Here is a 19202-nt window from a genome sequence, read left to right as displayed (position 1 = left end):
TACTAGGTTACAAGGCCTGTGGTAAGCTCTGGCAATAGAAAGAAAGGCAGAAGATAGTCCTTATTCTCAAGGAGCTCACGATCTAATGAGAAAGACAACCTGCAAACAATTATGTACAAATAAGCTCTGTTCAAGATAAATTGTAAGGTGGTAATCAGATGGAAGGCACTAGAATTAAGGGCCATCAGGAAAGAACTCTTGTAAACAATGCTATGTTTTACCTGGGACTTGAAGGAGGCCAGGAGACAGAAATGAGGAAGAAGAGCATTCCAAATTTGGGGACAATTGGAGTTGGGAGATTGAATAGAACAAGGAGGCCTCAGTTACTGGACCAAAGACTGTGGGGTGGGTGTAGGGTGTAATGGACTTTTTTTAAATGAATGGAAGGAGATATTATTATCCCATTAAAAATAGCAAAAAGTAGGTTAACTCAGGTTGGATAACTGATATTGGGAGAGTATTGAATGGAGTACGTTAGTGGTGTGACTAAAAGTTGGTCTTTCTTTAGCATGTCTAATTTGTCATCTCCTCCTGGCCTGATTCTTTATATGTTACTGGTCTGATCTATTAAGGGCGGGGGGGGGGAATGAGGGGGAAGGGAGAGTGGGGGTCTCCCTTAAGACTCTCCCAATGCTTCCCTCTCCTCCACCCTCAGTGAAATGGTCTAGTTCATGGGTGGGGAACCTGCAGCCTCGAGGCCACATGTAGCCTTCCAGATCCTTGGGTTCAGCGTTTTGACTGAGTCCAAGTTTTACAGAACAAATCCTTTTATTAAAAGGCTTTGTTCTGTGAAGTTTAGATTGAGTCAAAGGGCCCCACTTGAGAACCTAGAAGGCCACATGTGCCCTTGAGGCTGCAGGTCCTCCCCCACCCTGGCTCTGGATCCTAAAAATGCTTCCCAGGGGTAGCTAGGTGACCTAATGGATAGAGCTACAGTCAGGAGGACCTGAGTTCAAATGTGACCTCAGACCAGACACTTGACACTTACTAGCTGTGTGACCCTGGGCAAGTCACTTAACCCCAATTGCCTCACAAAAAAAAAAAAGCTTCCCAAATCTTGAGCAGTTGCTGGAATGCTCCTAGAACTTCCTTCTCTGAGATGTAGTTCCAGGGTTATATTTAGTTCTTCCAACCATTGCATTTATTTGAAGCACTTCATTCCTTCCCAACTTGACTAACTAACTAGGTTATTCCCATCTAGTTTATGCCTTTTATTGATTAATTCCATAGAGGTGCTTAGGAATCATTCACATATCATTTACTTATTTGATTGATTAGTTTTAGTAATTCAATAAAAAGTCCTCACTTGATAAGTGAGGTTGGGTGTTGTGTATGACACACCCTTCTTATATTAATTTGACGTATGTGCAGTGGGGATGGGGAGGCTGATGTACTCTGCAATTATTATAATATAAAAATAAAAGTTTTAATAAATCTTTTTTTAATGTGCTATAGAACATAGCAGAATGTAAAATCTAGGAAAAGGGAATCTCTTTCAGAGCTGAGATTTTTTTTCGTTTGTTTGTTTTGGTATCACCAAGCACCTAAAACATAGCATATCATAGGCATTTAACAAATGTTTGTTGAATTCTTGAGCTGAGTTATAAGACTTTAGGCCTGGAAGGGCCCACAGAGGTCATCTAATCTAATACATGGTATGGCAAGGTATGGGGTGGATAATGGAAGAATGCATTAAAAGAATGTAAAGATTTGAGAAGAATCATAACTTATTTCTGAAAGGAACCTCTGATATCATCTAAGGTAGCCAAAATACTTATTTCACAAAATGCTTTCCTTAAGATAAATAGTGAATCTCAAAAATAAAAAAGTAGGAGAGGATTGGTGCTTTGGGAGCTAGAGATTGTATGAGGTAATTATAAGCTTAAGGTTGAAATAGACCTCTAAGTACTACAAGTTGCTTCATGAAATATATTAAAGTCTTGGTCAATTAAATTGCTGCTGTCTTATTTTAGAGTGTAATTAATGGGATCTGCAGGTATTTCAGAAAAGCTTATAGCCAACATGATCTGAGATCTCAAAAAACAATCATGCAATAATCAATGCCTTAGAAACAGAAATTCATGAATTATTAGATCAGGAAGACACTTGTTATTGATATTATTGTTCAGTCCTCTCAATTGTGTCCAATTCCTTATTACCCCATTTTGGGTTTTCTTGATGAAGATACTACAGTGCTTTGCCATTTCCTTCTCCAGCTCATTTTACAGATGAGGAAACTGAGGCAAATAGGGTTAAGTGACTTGCCTGAGGTAGCACGTGTCTAAAGCCATGTTTAAACTCAAATCTTCATATCTCCAGGCCTGACACAATAAATATCCACTGCAACATCCAGATACGCTAGAAGACACCTTAGAAAAATGTGTGTGTGTATACATATTTATGTATATATGTTTGCATATATATATATATATATATAGATAGAGAGAGAGAGAGAGAGAGAGAGAGTGCATGTGTGTGTATATATATATATGTTATATATATAATGTTTGTGATACTTTTGCTTATTCAGTTCTCATATAAAGAACTCACTAAATATTGATACTAAATTTGAAGGGATTGTTAAGATCTCTAAGGTGTCTTCCAGAGATCTTAACAGACCCTTCAAGCCTAGTATCAATACCTAGTACTTTATATATACACTTTATATAATACCAAGTACTTCATATAGGAACTGAATAACCAAAAGCATTATAAACATATTTTTTAAAATACTTGCAAATTTTATTAAGAATAGTTAGTGAGCTTCTATGTAGTATTACATGTTAATAATGTAGAGAGTTTAAAAATAGATTAATAACAAGTGGCAGTTAGTTATATTAAGCTTTAGGGCTTTAAAGTTTACAAAGGACCTTAGGTAACATCTTGTCAGTGGAACTGCCAAACAATAATGTTAAATAGGCACTCGTCTCTCCATTTCACAGGAGAAAACTGAGGCTCAGATAAGTGAAGGGGCTTACCAGTGGCCGTATAACTGGTAAAAACCAGATGGGATTTGTACCTAGGTTTTCCTACCAGCGTTTTCCTTCCAGCACTCCCTTCTCTATAATATGCCGCCCTTCCGATAACAAAGAGGATCTTGCTGCCCCAAGCATGGTTAAATAAATTGATTGCTAAATGGATAATTGTTTTGCCTGGCAGAATTTGTTGTATCTGACTTGTACAGAAATAAATAACATCAACAAATGAGAAGGAATACTTTCTAAAATGGTTTGATGGAGTCTTTGATGAAAACGAGCTTGGCCAGATGATAAACATAAATCATGGTGAATACTGCTGCTGATGATCTCAAAGGTTGTAAACTAAACTAAACTGCATTCAGGAGTGCTTAGTTACAGGAATAATGATCCTTTCAGATAGAATGTCTTAAAGCAGTTCAGAATACTTTAAGCCCAAGCATCTATTAACCAGCAGTAGGGAATCATTTGGGTTCTCCATAATCTGATGGTTGCTCACAAAATCAAAAGTAATATTTCCCAGGCAATTATTTTCACATGAGTATTTTGAACATTTATCCTTTTTGTTTGTTTGTTTTCCAGCGCCTGGCTACCAAAGCAGAGAAATTTCAAGCAGCCCATCAGTGGCGGGATGATTTTGGGGTAAGAATCATTTTCCCCTCATTTCTTTGACCTTTTTCTCTTGGACAATTCTATTGTAGTCTTTGTTTAATGATCTCATCTTGGTCATGTTATAAAAACACAACAGTTACCTAAGTTGTTTTTTTGTTTTTGTTTTGGCTGTTTTCCTCAAAGGTGGAAAAGATAAGGCAAATGGGGAATTCAAAATTGTCTCAAGTGCAGAGAATACTTAAATAATCTTGTCTTAGAAAAATAAATTAGATGAATCATAGATGACCTCCCTAAGAAAAAATCCCCAGGACCAAATGGATTTTACAAGTGAATTCTATTAAACATTTAAAGAACAATTAATGCCAATATTATATAAACTTTTTGGGAAAATAGATAAAGGAGTCCTACCAAATTCCTTCTGACACTAAAATGGTTTTGAGACCTAAACCAGGAAAAGAAAAACAGAGAAAGAAAACTATACCTCAGTTTTCCTAAAAAATATTTATGCCAAAATTCTAAACAACATATTAGCAAGGAGATTACAGCTAAATATATCACAAAGATCATAAACTCTGACCAAGTGGGATTTATACTAAGAATGAAGGGCTGGTTCAATATCAGGAAAGCTATAAGCATAATTAACCCTATCAATAGTAAAAACAACAAAAAACCATGTGATTATCTCAGTGGATGCAAAGTTGTCTCAATTTCAATCTGTGCTGCAGGAAAATATATGCATTATTTGAAATGAAGTCCCACTATCCAAACAGCTAGTTGCTTATTGAGTTAGAATTGTAGATAGCATAAGGCATAAGGTCTGGAGAGCCATCTACAGATTGATTTGGAGTGTGGCCTTCGAAAATCAAATTCGTGTTTAACTATTTTGAGTTAAGAAAACACCATACATTATGATAACCTTGACATTGGGGAAATGCAGTTATACATAGAATAATTGTATTAAGCTTCTTATAATTCAATTTATTCCACTTTAGCCACAAGTAATCTTTTTTTCCTTTTCTGGCCCACTTTGATAAAACAATTGTCTGTCCTCAGCTCTTGCATGTGTCTTTGATAAACTTGTTTTGCAGTGTAAGAGTCCTTCTACTTATGACTGATTAAAAAAGAAGCACAAGTGGATTCTTCTTACATGCCAGGCACTGATTATATTCATCTTACAAAGAGACAGTGACTAAATTTTCCCTTAATAAGAGGCAATGAAAGAAATTTCAATTAAGAAGTTTGAAAACACTTTAATTTTTTTTTCCATCAAAAATCTCAGTTTCAATCACAGATGAGTTTCAGGGGGAAAAAACCATTTTTCAGAGCAGTCTGTTTCTCCTTATTTAGTGTAGTAATAGAAATGAATTAGACAGCTGGAGTGCAGAGTGATTAACTAGGATTGTTTTGTAAAATAAAAACGTGGGATTTAAAATGTAGGAAGTTATTTTTCAGTAGAATATCAGCAGTTGTGTTAGGAGTTGTTAGCAGGGCACTGACAGCTACTGACCAGCAGTGTGGCCAGGACCACCTCAGCAACTGAATTGAGACAGAAATAGGGTAAGGAGATTAGGGGGTTGCCCCAGAGGGGGTCATCACTGACTGCACCTGCCAAGGGCTCAGTTTACTCCCTGCCAGCAGTGACAAGGGATCTTATTAAGCCTTAGAGTTTCTAAAGCATATTTGGGATTTAACCCCATTTTTTCTGAAATCCTCTTTCCCTTTATCTCTTAGCAGTAGCAGCAAGCCTTCTTTAGGTAGTCTCTTCAGTACTTTTCTTCTTCTGTTGCGTGACAACCTTACTTTACCAGCACCCTCTAGTCCCAAATATCCAGTAACCCAACATTTTCATATTCTCTACCAAGTAAAGTAAAGGGTGAGGAAATGTTGATGTGATGGTCCTCCTAGCTTTGCTTAAGCCACTAGGCTTTACAGTCTACCTGTGTTTGTTCATGATAAGGCCTATTTCTTCTACCCTAACAACTACTTGAGAACTCCTTGACCAATGTAATAGGAATTTCTGAGTTAGTTTTACCTTCATTCCTTCATAAAACAAACATAAAAAGAAAATCAAATGGCATTTTAGGTCATCAAATAGTATGGTTATCCCTTTCACATTGAGGGGGTTAGTGACGTGATATACCACGATCTGGAAAATCCACATAAAAATTTTTGGCCCTCCCTTCATACCAGAAAAGAAGTCTAAATTTTTTTTCTTTATAGGGTATTTACAGTACCTTATTATAAAATGTTGGTTGCTATTTTATATGTATGTATATATATATATATATATATATATATATATATATACATACACATAATACAACATATATTATGTATAATATATATATATATATATATATATATATATATATTATGCATTTCTGAGTTTCTAAACTTTTTTCTGAGTCTGTTAACCTTTGCATGTTGTCTGTGGCTTCTGCAAAACTCCCCCCAAATTCCCATTTAATTTCTTATGCTGACCTGTGATATATCAAAACTGGGATGGGGAAATACTTGTAGTGTTTTCTAAAGAGTGTCAATAAGGATTCATTTTTATGAAAATCTCTTGATTATGTTTTTCTCGACCTATGAATTCTTTCCAGTAATCATGATTTCCTGAGAAGCAGCAGAGTATAGTGCATAGAGTAGAGTTGGAGTGAAGAAGAAATGGGCTTGGATTCCATTTCAGATATTTACAAGTAATATGTCCCTGGGCAAGATAACTAAATATTCAGGCCTTGGTTTACTCTTTTATACAGTAGGGAATTGGACCCAGTGAGCCCTAAGGCCCAGCCCCTTCCAACTCTCAATCTGGGATCCTATATTTGCATGTCTAATATTCCAGCTAGTCAGACGTAGAAATAATAAACTGAACAATTTTTAATGTAAGCATTTGACACTTGTATCTCCCTACTTTTGTCTCTCTTTATGCAATCTATCTTAAAATGGAGTCATCCAACATGTATAGCAAGACTAGCCTGGGCATTCACCAGTCCTCACAAGGACTAATAAAACATCAAATGTCACCCTTACATAAACATAATTGCCATCTCTGCCTTGCCCTCCCCTGTTCAAGGTTAGTCTTCCTGTAATTATACAATCTTTTCTATTTCTTTCTAATGCCACTTTAATGTGTGTAACAATAAAGTGCTTAGCGCAGTGCCTGGTATGCAGCAGGCACTTAATAAATGTTTATTGATTGACTTAATATGAACAGTTGGACATAAAAGTCTTACTGCCCCCCTGGAAGGCAGCTCGTTGATCTCTTCTCCTTTTATTTCATTTGTGCAATACTTCTTTAGCATGCCTACTTTGTTCCAGCAGGGTTTTGCCCCAGTTGTTTCTCCCTCCAGGTCCTTGAAATCAAGCTTCCTTTTTATACATACACATATATAATACAGATATAGGTACATGTAGATATTCATACACATATACATAAATCAACATACACATGTGTCCCTGTTAGAATTTAATCTTGACTGCAGAGACTACTTCACTTTTGTCTTTGTGTAACCCCAGTGCTTAGCATGGTGCCTGACCCATAGTAAGCATTTAATAAATATTAATGAATTAATTAATTCATTAATATAGTTCAGGTTGCAAACCTTCCAAGTTCCTGATAGAGGTTCATGTTCCTGGTCCTACTGCCTGCTTCAGGCTCCTGGGCTGGCTCCATCAGGGTCTGATGGGAGGGGTTTGCATTGTTATGACTCCCCTAACCCATGATGCCTGCTACCTCTCTCTCAGGATGCTTTACTTTTTAGGGGATGTAAGTATAACTGCCACAAGAGAATGTCGTGCGTAAGCAAGGAGTCTTCTAATCTCAAGCACTGACAGCTTGCCAGGCAAAGTCTCCTACATGTTGTCTCATAAAGAACATGAACTCTATTCCTCTTTAATTAGGCCTTCAAGTTTTCAGTCCAGCAGTCCTGATAAAGAGGCTAGCAAATGCTCTCAGCAACTAAAAAAGTATCTTACTGGCTAGGTGTTTCCATAGGTATTTGTTAGGGGCTTCTCTGCTGATATGTATTCTGTAAGATTATGAAGAGAAAAATGACAGAAAAAACAGTAGGTACCCCCTTTTCTCTGTGCTCTCTTCCTACACTCCCATACTTAACCCTGCTCTAGGAAAGTTGGTACTTATTTTTTAAGGGAAGATTTCACTTTTCTTTTGAGCCCAAACTCCATGTACCCTAATAGCCAAAGAGACTGAGGTTAAATAACAGAGACATGCAAGTGAACCTTAATGAAAACTAAAATTCCTCCCTTTCTCCCACAGATTACTTTTCTCAGGGCCTAGGAGGGGCCAGGAGAAAAGCAGAAAGTATGGTGGCCAAGTAAATGAAAGTGGCATTAGAGAAGTGGAGAAGGGACTGTGCATGGCACCCGAGCTGCCTAATAAGCCACCAACCAGCAGTTTGTGGCTCTCTGCCATGGCTTCCAAACTCCATTTCACTTGTCTTCAAGAAGCTGTAGTAGTTCCAAAGTGGTCATGGATTAGCCAATGTGTTAAATAGAATGCTACAAAGGAAGGACAATTAAACTTAAAGTAGCTCCTTCCATTTTATTCTTTGGTAACAACAGTTGGCAGTGATACAGTTCTTTAGGAATTGCTGAATGCCAGATATATATTACCTCATTTGATCTTCAGAACAACTCTGTGAGATAAGAACTAGTCAAGTGACCAGCTTATTTTTTTTTAGATGAGGAAACAAACTCAATTAAACTTAATGATTTCCCCACGGCCATACAAGTAGTTAAGTATTAGAGATGAGGTTTGATCCCATGTCTCTTTGATTTCAAGTTTAGTGCTTTTTCAACTATGCCATGTTCCCGTCTGTAGGAGCTATGAAAGTGGATTGTTGAAGGTACATATCTACTGCTGTGTATATAGGGAAACATGTTTTCTACTTCCTACTATGATAGGATACATAAGGACCTTCTAATATCTCTTTCCTGTGAAATGCCCAAAGAGTCTAAGGGTGGTGGGATGATAGACAAATACACACACACACACACACACACACACAACACACACACACACACACACACACACACACCATGAAGTTTTCAGTCCAGTAGTCCTGATAAAGGACCTATCAAGTACTCTCAGCAACTAAAAAGTATCTTTCTAGCTACATATTTCCACAAGTATTTGGAGACTTCTCTACTGATAGCTATTCTATAAGATTATGAAGAGAAAAATAAAACAAAACAATAGGTACCACCCTCTATATATACATATACACATATTTGTATGTGTGTCTATGTGTGTAACATAGTATAAATATTTAACATATTCATCATCCTAATTGCCGAATTGCAGTGAAAACTCCAAATTTGAGTGAGTCTTTAAAAGCCATCTTTATATTTTTTTAAGAAAGCCAGAATTGATATATATAATATATAACTTTTGCACATTATTGATTCAAGTATGTATATATATAAACAAATCTAGAGATTTAAGAACTCTGAAGGCCAGAAAACTCATATTCAAAACTGTGATTAGAATTTTGAATTCATTAATCCTAACTCTAACCACAAAAAACAATTACAAGTGTATTAATATTATAAAGGAACTCCAGGATTTGTGGCATTTTATAAATAATACTGGCACTATTTAGTGGTTCTTCCATTTTTTTAAATTATTAAAACATGTTTAGCTCTTTAATATGGTATAAATACTAGATTCCTTAATGCCATTCTTTTAATACTGAAAATGCACCATAGTGGAAATAATTATCTCAAAATTGCATTAACATTTTAAGGAAGGATAAAATATTCTGAGCTTTTGGCAAAGTATAAGAGAGAAGGTTTCATTAACATTGTTTAAGTAAAATGTTTATTCTTGTCCCCTCCTGTGTTTTCTAAGAAACCTCATAACCGTCAAGAACAAAAGGAAAAACCCTAAGTTGCTGGTATCAAGAAAGTGATCATGTAATTCTGACTCTCCCACAGCTCCATCTGAACTCCCAAGTGACTATGTGATTGAGGGAACAAAGAGCATAATTCTAAGTAGATGGAGATTTATGCAGTCATGCATTAAAAGTTCAAACCAATATTTGTAAATATATCAAATCTGCCATCTGCCTTTGAGGTCTCCATATAACTGGGAAGTGTTAAAGGTGACATTTTGTGTCAGTTATTAGGGACAAATTATTTTATTGGGGGGCAGGTGGCAGGGAAAAAAAGAGTGGAAACATAATTGCTCTGCATGAAATAATTGCTGTGATTTCCCCAAACAGATCTTTTCCAATTGCATTTGAAATCTCATTTGATTGCATTGCAATGGTTGGTTAACTAAAGTAATTTTGTTTCTAACTCAGCCTATAACATTAATTGTACTTACACATGTATAAACATAAGAGATGCCTAATTTGTATTTCAATAAGTAGGATCTTAATGCATGGGTTATTAGTATCCACTTGTTACGATGAAAACTGAAGCACAGACTTTGAGAAATCAGTCCGTAAATAAAACATTTGAAAGAATCATGTCAGCTTTATCTTCACAGGCAAAGTGAATTAAAACATGAGCAATTCTCCAGTGAAGTTGAAAACTGCAAATGACTAATTAGGAAAATTTAGGCCTTTCCCTACCCTCATGCTTATCACCATGCTCTCCAAAGCATCATTACTTTTGAATTCCCTAAATATTTTTCTCATAGGCTGTCATAAGATTTCTTAGAAAGTTGTAAAATTAATCCTTGTTGCTGTTTATGTGACTCAAACCATTGCATAATCTATTGAGTTATTTCAACTTTATTATCCAAGTTGAATTGCCTTGTGGTCTGTCATATTGATCTTGACGCATTATGAATGTCTGAATGTGGCACATTAATCACGTTGTGCCTAATTTGGTCACAGAAGATAAAGGTAGACTCAGTCCAAAGTAGAACTGGAATTGGGAATGCTAATATTCTGTGTAAAACAATGATTGTAATGAAAAAGAAGTTCTGTCCAAATACTCTTTGAAATGGTAATATCCACAGATTGTATGTGGCTCATTTTACTTTATTTCCCCATATATTTTTATCTGGAAAATTTATTCTTTCAAATAAATTTTGGTTTCAATGAAAATTAATCCTTGCATTGATGAACATTTATTTTTGCCCATGATATTTACAAGTAAACAAACAAAAATGAAATCTAAAATAATTGGAAGACTATTTTTAAAAAAAACTTTAAGGCCACAATTGAGAAACAGAGGTCTCATCTTTTCAAAAGGCTTCTATGAAATTAGAGAAAGAAGACTAATTACTATACTTGGTTTAAATTTACAAACACAAAGTAATGTTTTTCTTCCTTCTCTGTAGGGCTTTTATACACATGTAAAACATTATAGGTCTTTTGCACACAAGTATTTACCTGTGTGCAAAATTTAGAGACATTTAATGGATTTTTCTGATTATCATGTAAAATTTTATTTTTATAATTTTTACTAAATAATTTTTTATTTGACTCCTTTTACTATAATTATCATGATGCTGGTAATTTGATACCTACTGAAAATACAGAAAAATTTGGAAATAGAATTTGTTTCAGTCATATAATTAGAAAAAAAATTACAAGAAAAATATTTAAAGCAAATGTTGAAATAGAGGAATATAAAAATAAGGATAGTGATGTTTTTGACTGTTTCTTTAATCCCCAGTTCCACATTTCCAAATAGCATATGGTAAACTATTGTGGTATCCAACAAAAAAGCAATATTCAAATATTCAGTAAATCTCTTCCTCTGTTAAGTTATGCAGGTCGCCTCCACTAGCAGATATGAAAACTGGAAGACAAAGGTTGTAATATATTCTATAAAGAGAGAGCTAAGACCAGAACCTACAAAGGTTCCTAGAAAGCATCTTTCATCTTCACATTCAGATTCTCTGTGTGACTTGTGTATGATGTGGTGCAGTTCAAAGAACCCCAGCATAAGTGTTAATAAATCTGGATTTTAATTCTGGCTCAACTTCTAACTACTGTGTGATGCTGGGCAAGGAAGTTAAGTCCTCTCGACCTTTATGAAGTCAGATACTTATTATTCATTAGAGGAAATATCTTGTGAAATGACAACAGAAAGTTTTGCATCGTGTCATGCACTGGCAGAATTATCTGTGTACCAATCTTTTTGGAGACTGTCACAGGCCAGGTTTCATAATACCCCTTTTCCCCGCTTCTGTTTCCCTTTCTGAGAAGAAAGTGTATATATATATGTATATATATATATATATATATAATATATATACAGTTAAAAAAAATGGACCGAAGTTATCCTCCATCATGTGTGCTACACTGCTATGTCTGTAACACATGGAACATTGCTATTGGGTAGCTCACCAGAGAGTTCTTCATTGTTGCAAGGTAATATTAGGTACAGAATAAGTATTTTTCCAATGGAAAAATAAGTTAAAAAAAAAAAGAAAAAGAATGACAAGAATACCAGTCTAGATGCACCCAGATAAGCAAGATGTGAAAGTTCCAACTGTTCTAGGAGAACTAAGCCAGTCACCAGAAAAAGAATTATCTTGGAATGTATAAATAACTGAAAACATAAATATGCAAAAAATATGATGGGCTGCTATTTTGAAGCTTTTGGAAAAAAATCACAGTATATAGACAAATTAGGTACCAGCACATTTTCATCCAACATCCAAATTAACAACCAGATTAAATGAGCAAAATGTTGCAGATTGGAAGCTGGCCATGGTGAAAGAAAACCTGCTGACTAAAGACAAAATTAAATCACAAAATATGAGGTTTAGAAGAACTGAAACTTAACAAATTGGTGAGTTGAAAGATGTAAACGCATACTGGTACAACAGAGAAAGATGATCAAAAGAGAAATCAGCAGTCCTTGAATTAAAAGCATGAGTGTGTATTACTATTTCAAATATAGTGATAATATGTTTTAATTGTACCAAGGGAATGCCATAGGCCTTCCATTCTACCACATCCTACGGAAAATATGGGTCATATTAATGTGGCTTCATGGTGATGAAATTTTTAAATATAGGAACTGCCTGAGACTGTAACAAGTCATAGGGTATAATCTTCTTTATGTGGAGGTAGTACTTATACCCATGAAATCAGAATTCCTTGGGGTAATAAAAAAAATTATAAGGTAAATTTGAGTGACCTAAGCATAGACAGAAATTAACTTGTTAAAACAACACTGAATTGCATATTTTAAGTAATGATGGAGATTCAAAGAAAACCAGGACAGAAAATATCAAAATAAAATGTCTTATAGAAAAACATGCCTGAGTCTTATCTATAAAATGATACCCATTTTGTTGAAAAATATTTAATCCACTTGCAAATTAAAGAACAATAATATGGCCAATGAGCATAAAAACCTTTACAAATGATTAGGAGTACAAAGATCCATTTTATTAGAGGCCTTGTACTAATTTTTCAAATTTTCTAAGAATAAAATTTGACCAGGATTGATTTTATTTTAAAAAAAAAGAATATTTTACGACTCAGACTCTTAGAACCTGTTTTGAATTCAATAAGAAGTTTGTAATTTGTAAGAGTATCCCTTCAGTTATTTGCTTTTAAGCTAAAACAAAAAAGAAATATTTCAAGGACTAAATTTCCTAAAAAGCAAAGACTCATGAATAATGTAGTTCATAGTCTTACATTAAAACAAAAGGATGAGTATGATATAACAAGTTATTGTCTTACATGATTATTTGAATTGCTATACCAACTCTAGAACTCAGCATTATTAAGCTTTTTAAAATCCCGGTAATTTTGTAATGATATGTTAAGAGTTTAAAATGTCTAATTGCAAGTGGATACAAGTAATGAAAGGACAGCTTATGTTCACAAACATAATCCCCACGAATTAAAAAAATACTAAATGTCTAATGTAAAGGAAATTTATAACCGTCTAGACCTGCTACTTTTGTGATAAATTAAACAAATAAGGATTAAAAATGAGTATACTTGATAACCTCACTTTTTGTAGTACTTTAATGTATTTGAAATGTTTTTCCTCACAGCAGCTCTGTCCCCATTTTAATGCTGATGAAAATGAAACTCAGAAAGCAATGAAATTTGGTTTTTATTAAGGACCTTCTTTGGGCAAGGCAGGGGAACAAAACACAAAAATGAAATAGCTTTTTGCATCAACAATCACAGATCTAGAAGTGGAAGGACTTTTAGAGGTCATTGAGTCAACCCTCCAACAACCAATTTTAGACATGAAAAAAATTGAGTCGTAGGGATGTGACTCACCCAAGGTCACATGGGTACTTTGTCTTTGAAGTCAGTTCAGTATGTCCTTTCCTAATGTCTTGCTATTTTTTTACTTATCTCTTTTCAAGAAAGAAATAGTAGAAATTAAAGATTTAAAGATTTAAAAATATTTTTTTGTAAGGATTAGAGCTTGGCAATTTTTTTTCTTTAGAAAATGCATCATAAGCATTAAAATTACATTAACACAAGCTTTATTTGCCCAGAGTTACTTTATGTGTTGCATAAACCATTTTCTTCTCTAGTTATAACAATTCACCAAACTGTACCATGTGGCTACTTCAGATGTGTGGTTCTTTTTCAAAAATTTCTGTCCCTGCTACTCTTATATTTAAGGAATGTTTTTTATTAGCTCATGTATTTATAACTGCTTCTGTAACTTTAGAACAGGTGATTTCATCTGCCTGCGTACTTACTCCCTCCACCAGTACAGGTAGCATGCCCTCCGTATCTTGAAAGTTGCTGGAGATAAAAATATTCTTCACCTGGTGGCCAGCTCTCTGGCAATGAGCCTTTCCAAGCTGCCTGGTCCTTGGACAACAGACATCACAATCTGTCTATCACTAAACCCACACTAGAAGCTTTTCCAGCCTTCCGGGATGTGCCAGAACTTTTGTTCTGATGACATTAATTTGTGTTACCATTTTAAAAAACCTTCCTAGGGAAAGACAAGCAACCTTGTTTTGCATCCATCATTAATTACCAAGCTACAGTTATTTCATTCTATCATGAATAATGGATTTTAGAGCTTTGGTGGACATTAGAGATAATTAGTCCAACACCCCAATTTTATAGCTTTGGAAACTGAAACGTAGAAGGCTTAAGTGACTTACCTAAAGGAGGCCTGTCAACTCTCAGCTCAAAGTTCTTTCTGTTCATACAGTAGTCTACCTCAAAGTGGTGGTTTAAAAAAAAAAAAAGGACCAGATGAAAAATATCTTTTAAATGCTTTTTTATATGAACATTATGTTTGTATTGGCTACATTTCCCACATAATTGCCATTTTAACAAATTAACCTTTCTGGAAAGTAGAGAATCTTTAGCAGACAGTGGCTACCCACGAAAACTCTGTGGCAGATGACAAATATAATACTCTGGAATTGGCAGGACAGATATAGCCTCAGGGAATTTGCTTTTGCCAATTTGATTTGGATGTAGGAGTTACAAGCCACTCACAAGTTTAACTACACTTCTCATCCATTTTTAATAGGTCCAGGGTATGTATAATTTGATAACTTTAATAAACTACAGTTATCCAGGTGCTATACTTTCCATTCTCCTTTAAATGGCCTCACTTCTCACCTCATGTCAAAAATGCACTCCAAAATCTATTTCTGTCCTTATGTATGGAATATCAGAATTAATCTATCAATGAAAGAACAAAGATTGCTGTTTAACAATATGACACTGAAACATGTACCAAAATCATATAATTGGAAAATGCTGACACTTGTTTCTAATTGAATTGTGAGGCCTTTTCACACTCAGTTCTGATAGTTCTATTCGATCAAAAAAAAGTTCTCACCTAGTCAACCAGAGCTAAATGAGATGGCTTCCACCCCATCTTTACATGAATGAAGGTTCCTTTCAATATATTTGTAAAATGCGATAGTAACATTTCAGAGTTTCCTTTGAATAGTCTGGTAAAGCAATGTTTAATATTGTATTTATGAAGCAATACAAGGAAGTAGGTTTGTGGAATTTGATGAAAATGGTTAAATATAAGGAAGCTAAGAAGATAGAGTGTTGGGCCTGGAGTCAGGAAGACTCATCTTCCTGAGTTCAAATCTGGCTTCAGACCCTTACTAGCTGTGTGACCCTGGGCAAGTCATTTAACCCTGTTTGCCTCAGTTTCTTTATCTGTAAGATGAGCTGAAGAAGGAAATGGCAAACAATTCCAGAATCTTTGCCAAGAAAACTGCAAATGGGATCACGAGGGGTTGGACACAACTGAAAAACAACTGAATGACAACGAGAACCCCATCCCGTAAGAGGGAGAAGATAGCTGTCTTGATACTTTGCCTTTACATTTGTGGACTAGGAAGGGTGAAAAGTCGCTACATATATGTTGGTATTATGTCCTGTCCATACATAGCTCCTAAGTATGGCCTGAGACAAGGGTGGGGAGCCTGTAGCCTTGAGGTGACATGTGGCTGTCTAGGTTCTCAAGTGTGGCCCTTTGACTGAATTTTTATATAAGGGCCACACTTGAAGACCTAGAGGGCCACATATGGCCTTAAGGTCATAGGTTCCCCATCCCAGCCTAAGATGACATTCTGAGTGCAGGCCAGCTAGAAGGCAAGCCTTCTGTTTCCCATGACCCGTGATGCCAGACAGCTGTTCATCATCATAGTAACTTTTATTCTTTAGTGTTAGTACAGACTTTTACTGAATATCTGGAGTGCTTTCCAAACCTGCCTGTACCCCTCACCCAAGTACTTCATTATGTATTCATCAGCCCTTAGGATAAAAAAAGGAAAAATAATTTCCAAGATGTTGCAAATATTAGACACGTCAAATAATAAGGTAACCAGAGCATTAAGTCCCCCTTGAGAGCTGCAGCAACTTGATTCCTTTAATTTAACAGTAATCACTTCAAGAGTGAAGGATTTTGCTTGGTAATAATCCGCATTAACATCATCTGTTAGGTACTTAGCCACTGAGAAGTGTCCTGAGCTGCATTACTTCCCTTTTTCACAAACTTTGTGATTGCTCTGATACGGACTCTTTAGGATGCTAGGATAATGCCTCCTGTTATTTCTGGGGGAAATTATTCACAGTGAAGACAAGGGGTTAATGCCTTGCTCCTCTTTTCAGCCTGCCTTTCTGAAAACCTGACATACCACACTCATGTAAGAAGACACACGTGTACATACTTCCGCTAATACTCTGATTTGTCTTCTTCTGATTCTATTACAGTCAGTCAACAAGCACTTTTTTTAAGTACCTATCACGGGCTAGGAACTGTCCTAAGGGCTGTTTTGTTTCCCTTTTTCTGAATTCTTTAAAAAAAAAACAGCGTGTTATTTCCCGAAGAACGTGAAATATTTAAGGACAGTGTGATTTTATGCAATAGAAAAGGAAGAACAAAGAAACAAAATTCCCCATTCTGCTTGGCCTGCATATTGGAAAACTTAAAATTCAAAATTAAAGACATTGATTTACAAATTATAACTAACTCACCTCCTTATATTCTACAGCCCAGTGACACTGTACTCCTTCCACTTGCTTGCACAAAACACTCTGAACTCTGCTTTTTTATCTCCCATGCCTGGAATGTTTTCCTTCTCTTGTTCCTCCTGGCGTGCCAAGATCTGATCAAGTCTCTCTTAAAGACCCACCATTTTCAAGAAGCTTTTCCAAGTGCCCCTTAATGGTTACACCTTTCCTCCAATTGATCCCATGTCTAATGGTTGGTTCGTACTTGTTTTCATGTTGTCTCCTCAATTAGACCGTGACCTTCTTGAGAGCAGGGACTGTTTCCCGCTTTCTTTTTCTCCCCAGAACTTAGCACCGTGCTAAGTGCTTGGCACATAACTAAGCATGCTTGCATTCATGATGTAATACATGTATTACATATAATAGATTATGTAATGCATGTAATATGTGTGTAAAACATGCTTGTAGTCTTGACTTGACCTGAGAGAGGTTAAGTGATTTCACCAGTGTCACACAGCTAGTAGGATAGAATTTCAACTTGGGTCTTTTAGTTCCAAATACAGCCTGCATACCCTCAGTACATATTGGTGTCATATACCATACAATATACTACTAAAGGTAAAAAACAGTCTTTAGAAATAAAAATTCAAGCAGATTTTTCTTACCAAAACAATGGAATTTTCATTATTCTTACTGCACTTCTGTCCACTCTAGTGACACTTATGTACATTTTGCTTTGTCTCTGTCTTTTCCACAGTGTATTGTCCTGTCTTTGCAAATAGATGGTGAAAAATTTTGAAAGGCAAGGCTTAAACCTTTATGTATTAAAACCAGAGTCTCAGTGATATTAACCTGTACAACTAGGTGCATTCATTTGTTCTTATTTATTAAGCAGGTATTATCATAATAGCAGAACATTGTTTTAGGTGCTGAGGAACATTTCAAACCAGCCACTTTTCATGGAGATTACAGTCTTGTGTAGGTGTAAAACACAAATACAGAAAGCTTTAAGACAGAATACTGTGCTTTAAGACAGAACACTGCCTAACTCTGATATTGATATGTCTTCCCAGAAAGATGGTTTATAACTTTAGGTATCTCTCCTGGTAAATATAACATAAAAACAAGGTAGCATAGCTGGTATCTTCAAATGCACTTTTTAAAATAATCTGTGGGTAAATATTTATCCTAAAATATTGGAATAATATTATTCATCCCTAAAGTGGGATAAATATAAAATATTTTTCTGTCTCCAAAATATTTATAGCTGAATGTGGTTGTCCTCTACTCCAAATTACTAACTCCATACAAAATTAGAATAGTGGATTTAAAGCTTCTAAGTCCCCGTGAGAGTGATTTAATCAGTCCCCTCATTTTACAAATCAGAAAGCTGAACACCCCCTCTTCCCCACCCCCACCCTGGGAAGGTAAGTAAAAAATATCCAAGGTCACAGGGAGCAGAGTGGAAATTCAAACTGAGGCTTTGTACCTTCACATTCTGTGTTCTTTGTCCTGTGGGAGTCTACCTCTCCAGTAAAACCATTAATTATTGTGACTTTAATTACCAATGCTGATTTTTTCATGTTTAGGTCCATTCTAATGTCCCACAGATGCTAACAGGATCAGATTTTTAGTGTCTTTTTTACATATGGGTGGGACCTGCGACTCTTGAAAGGGAAATAGATTGTTGTGGTTTATGAAAGCTATCAAGTGACACCTAGCTTGGTCCTAGTAAAAGTTTGATAAGGAGAACTTTAGTTAAACTTGTAAGCGATCTGCAACAGGAAATCCATAACAAATTTAAAGAGCAAATTGCCTTGGGCCATATCTGGTCTACCACTTTTAGAGCATGGTGTTTGTCATATTCAGTAGAGTTTCAATAAGTAGTCATTCTTTGCTCAAAGGTTATTTAGTTATGGAATGTTATTATTCCATTACTCAGAAGTGGCTTATCTTTTTTCCCCCTAGATTAGTTGCAATGTTACCATTCCTTGATAGCTGGCATTAGGGCATAGCACTGAATGGCCTGGGCCCAAGTATGACTAAGTGAGAGAATGTAGGCAAAGGAGCTTGGGGATAATCAGTGACTGACTGTATTCCTGAGTTACTATAAACTGTGAATGATAACAGCATTTGCATAGCATTTCAAGTCACTTTACTTATAACAACACTACAAGGTAACTTGTATGATTATCTCAGTTTT

At 35.6% G+C, this 19202-nt stretch overlaps 1 protein-coding gene across 7 annotated transcripts in view; it reads left to right on the top strand.

Annotated features, from left to right (window-relative positions):
- Positions 1 to 19202, top strand: part of CACNA2D1 (calcium voltage-gated channel auxiliary subunit alpha2delta 1) — a 665577-nt gene that overhangs the window by 346193 nt on the left and 300182 nt on the right. For all 7 annotated transcript variants that reach the window (XM_020984466.2, XM_020984468.2, XM_020984467.2 and 4 more), the window contains exon 4: positions 3558 to 3617. In XM_020984466.2, coding sequence (XP_020840125.1) covers positions 3558 to 3617 — 60 coding nt within the window. The remainder of the gene's footprint in view (positions 1 to 3557; positions 3618 to 19202) is intronic.

Source organism: Phascolarctos cinereus, unplaced genomic scaffold (genome assembly GCF_003287225.1).
Source record: "Phascolarctos cinereus isolate Bilbo 61053 unplaced genomic scaffold, phaCin_HiC Scaffold_1;HRSCAF=81, whole genome shotgun sequence".
Lineage (NCBI taxonomy): Eukaryota > Metazoa > Chordata > Mammalia > Diprotodontia > Phascolarctidae > Phascolarctos > Phascolarctos cinereus.
The sequence above is the reverse complement of the archived record's forward strand: the minus strand, read 5'-3'. Positions and strand labels throughout refer to the sequence as shown.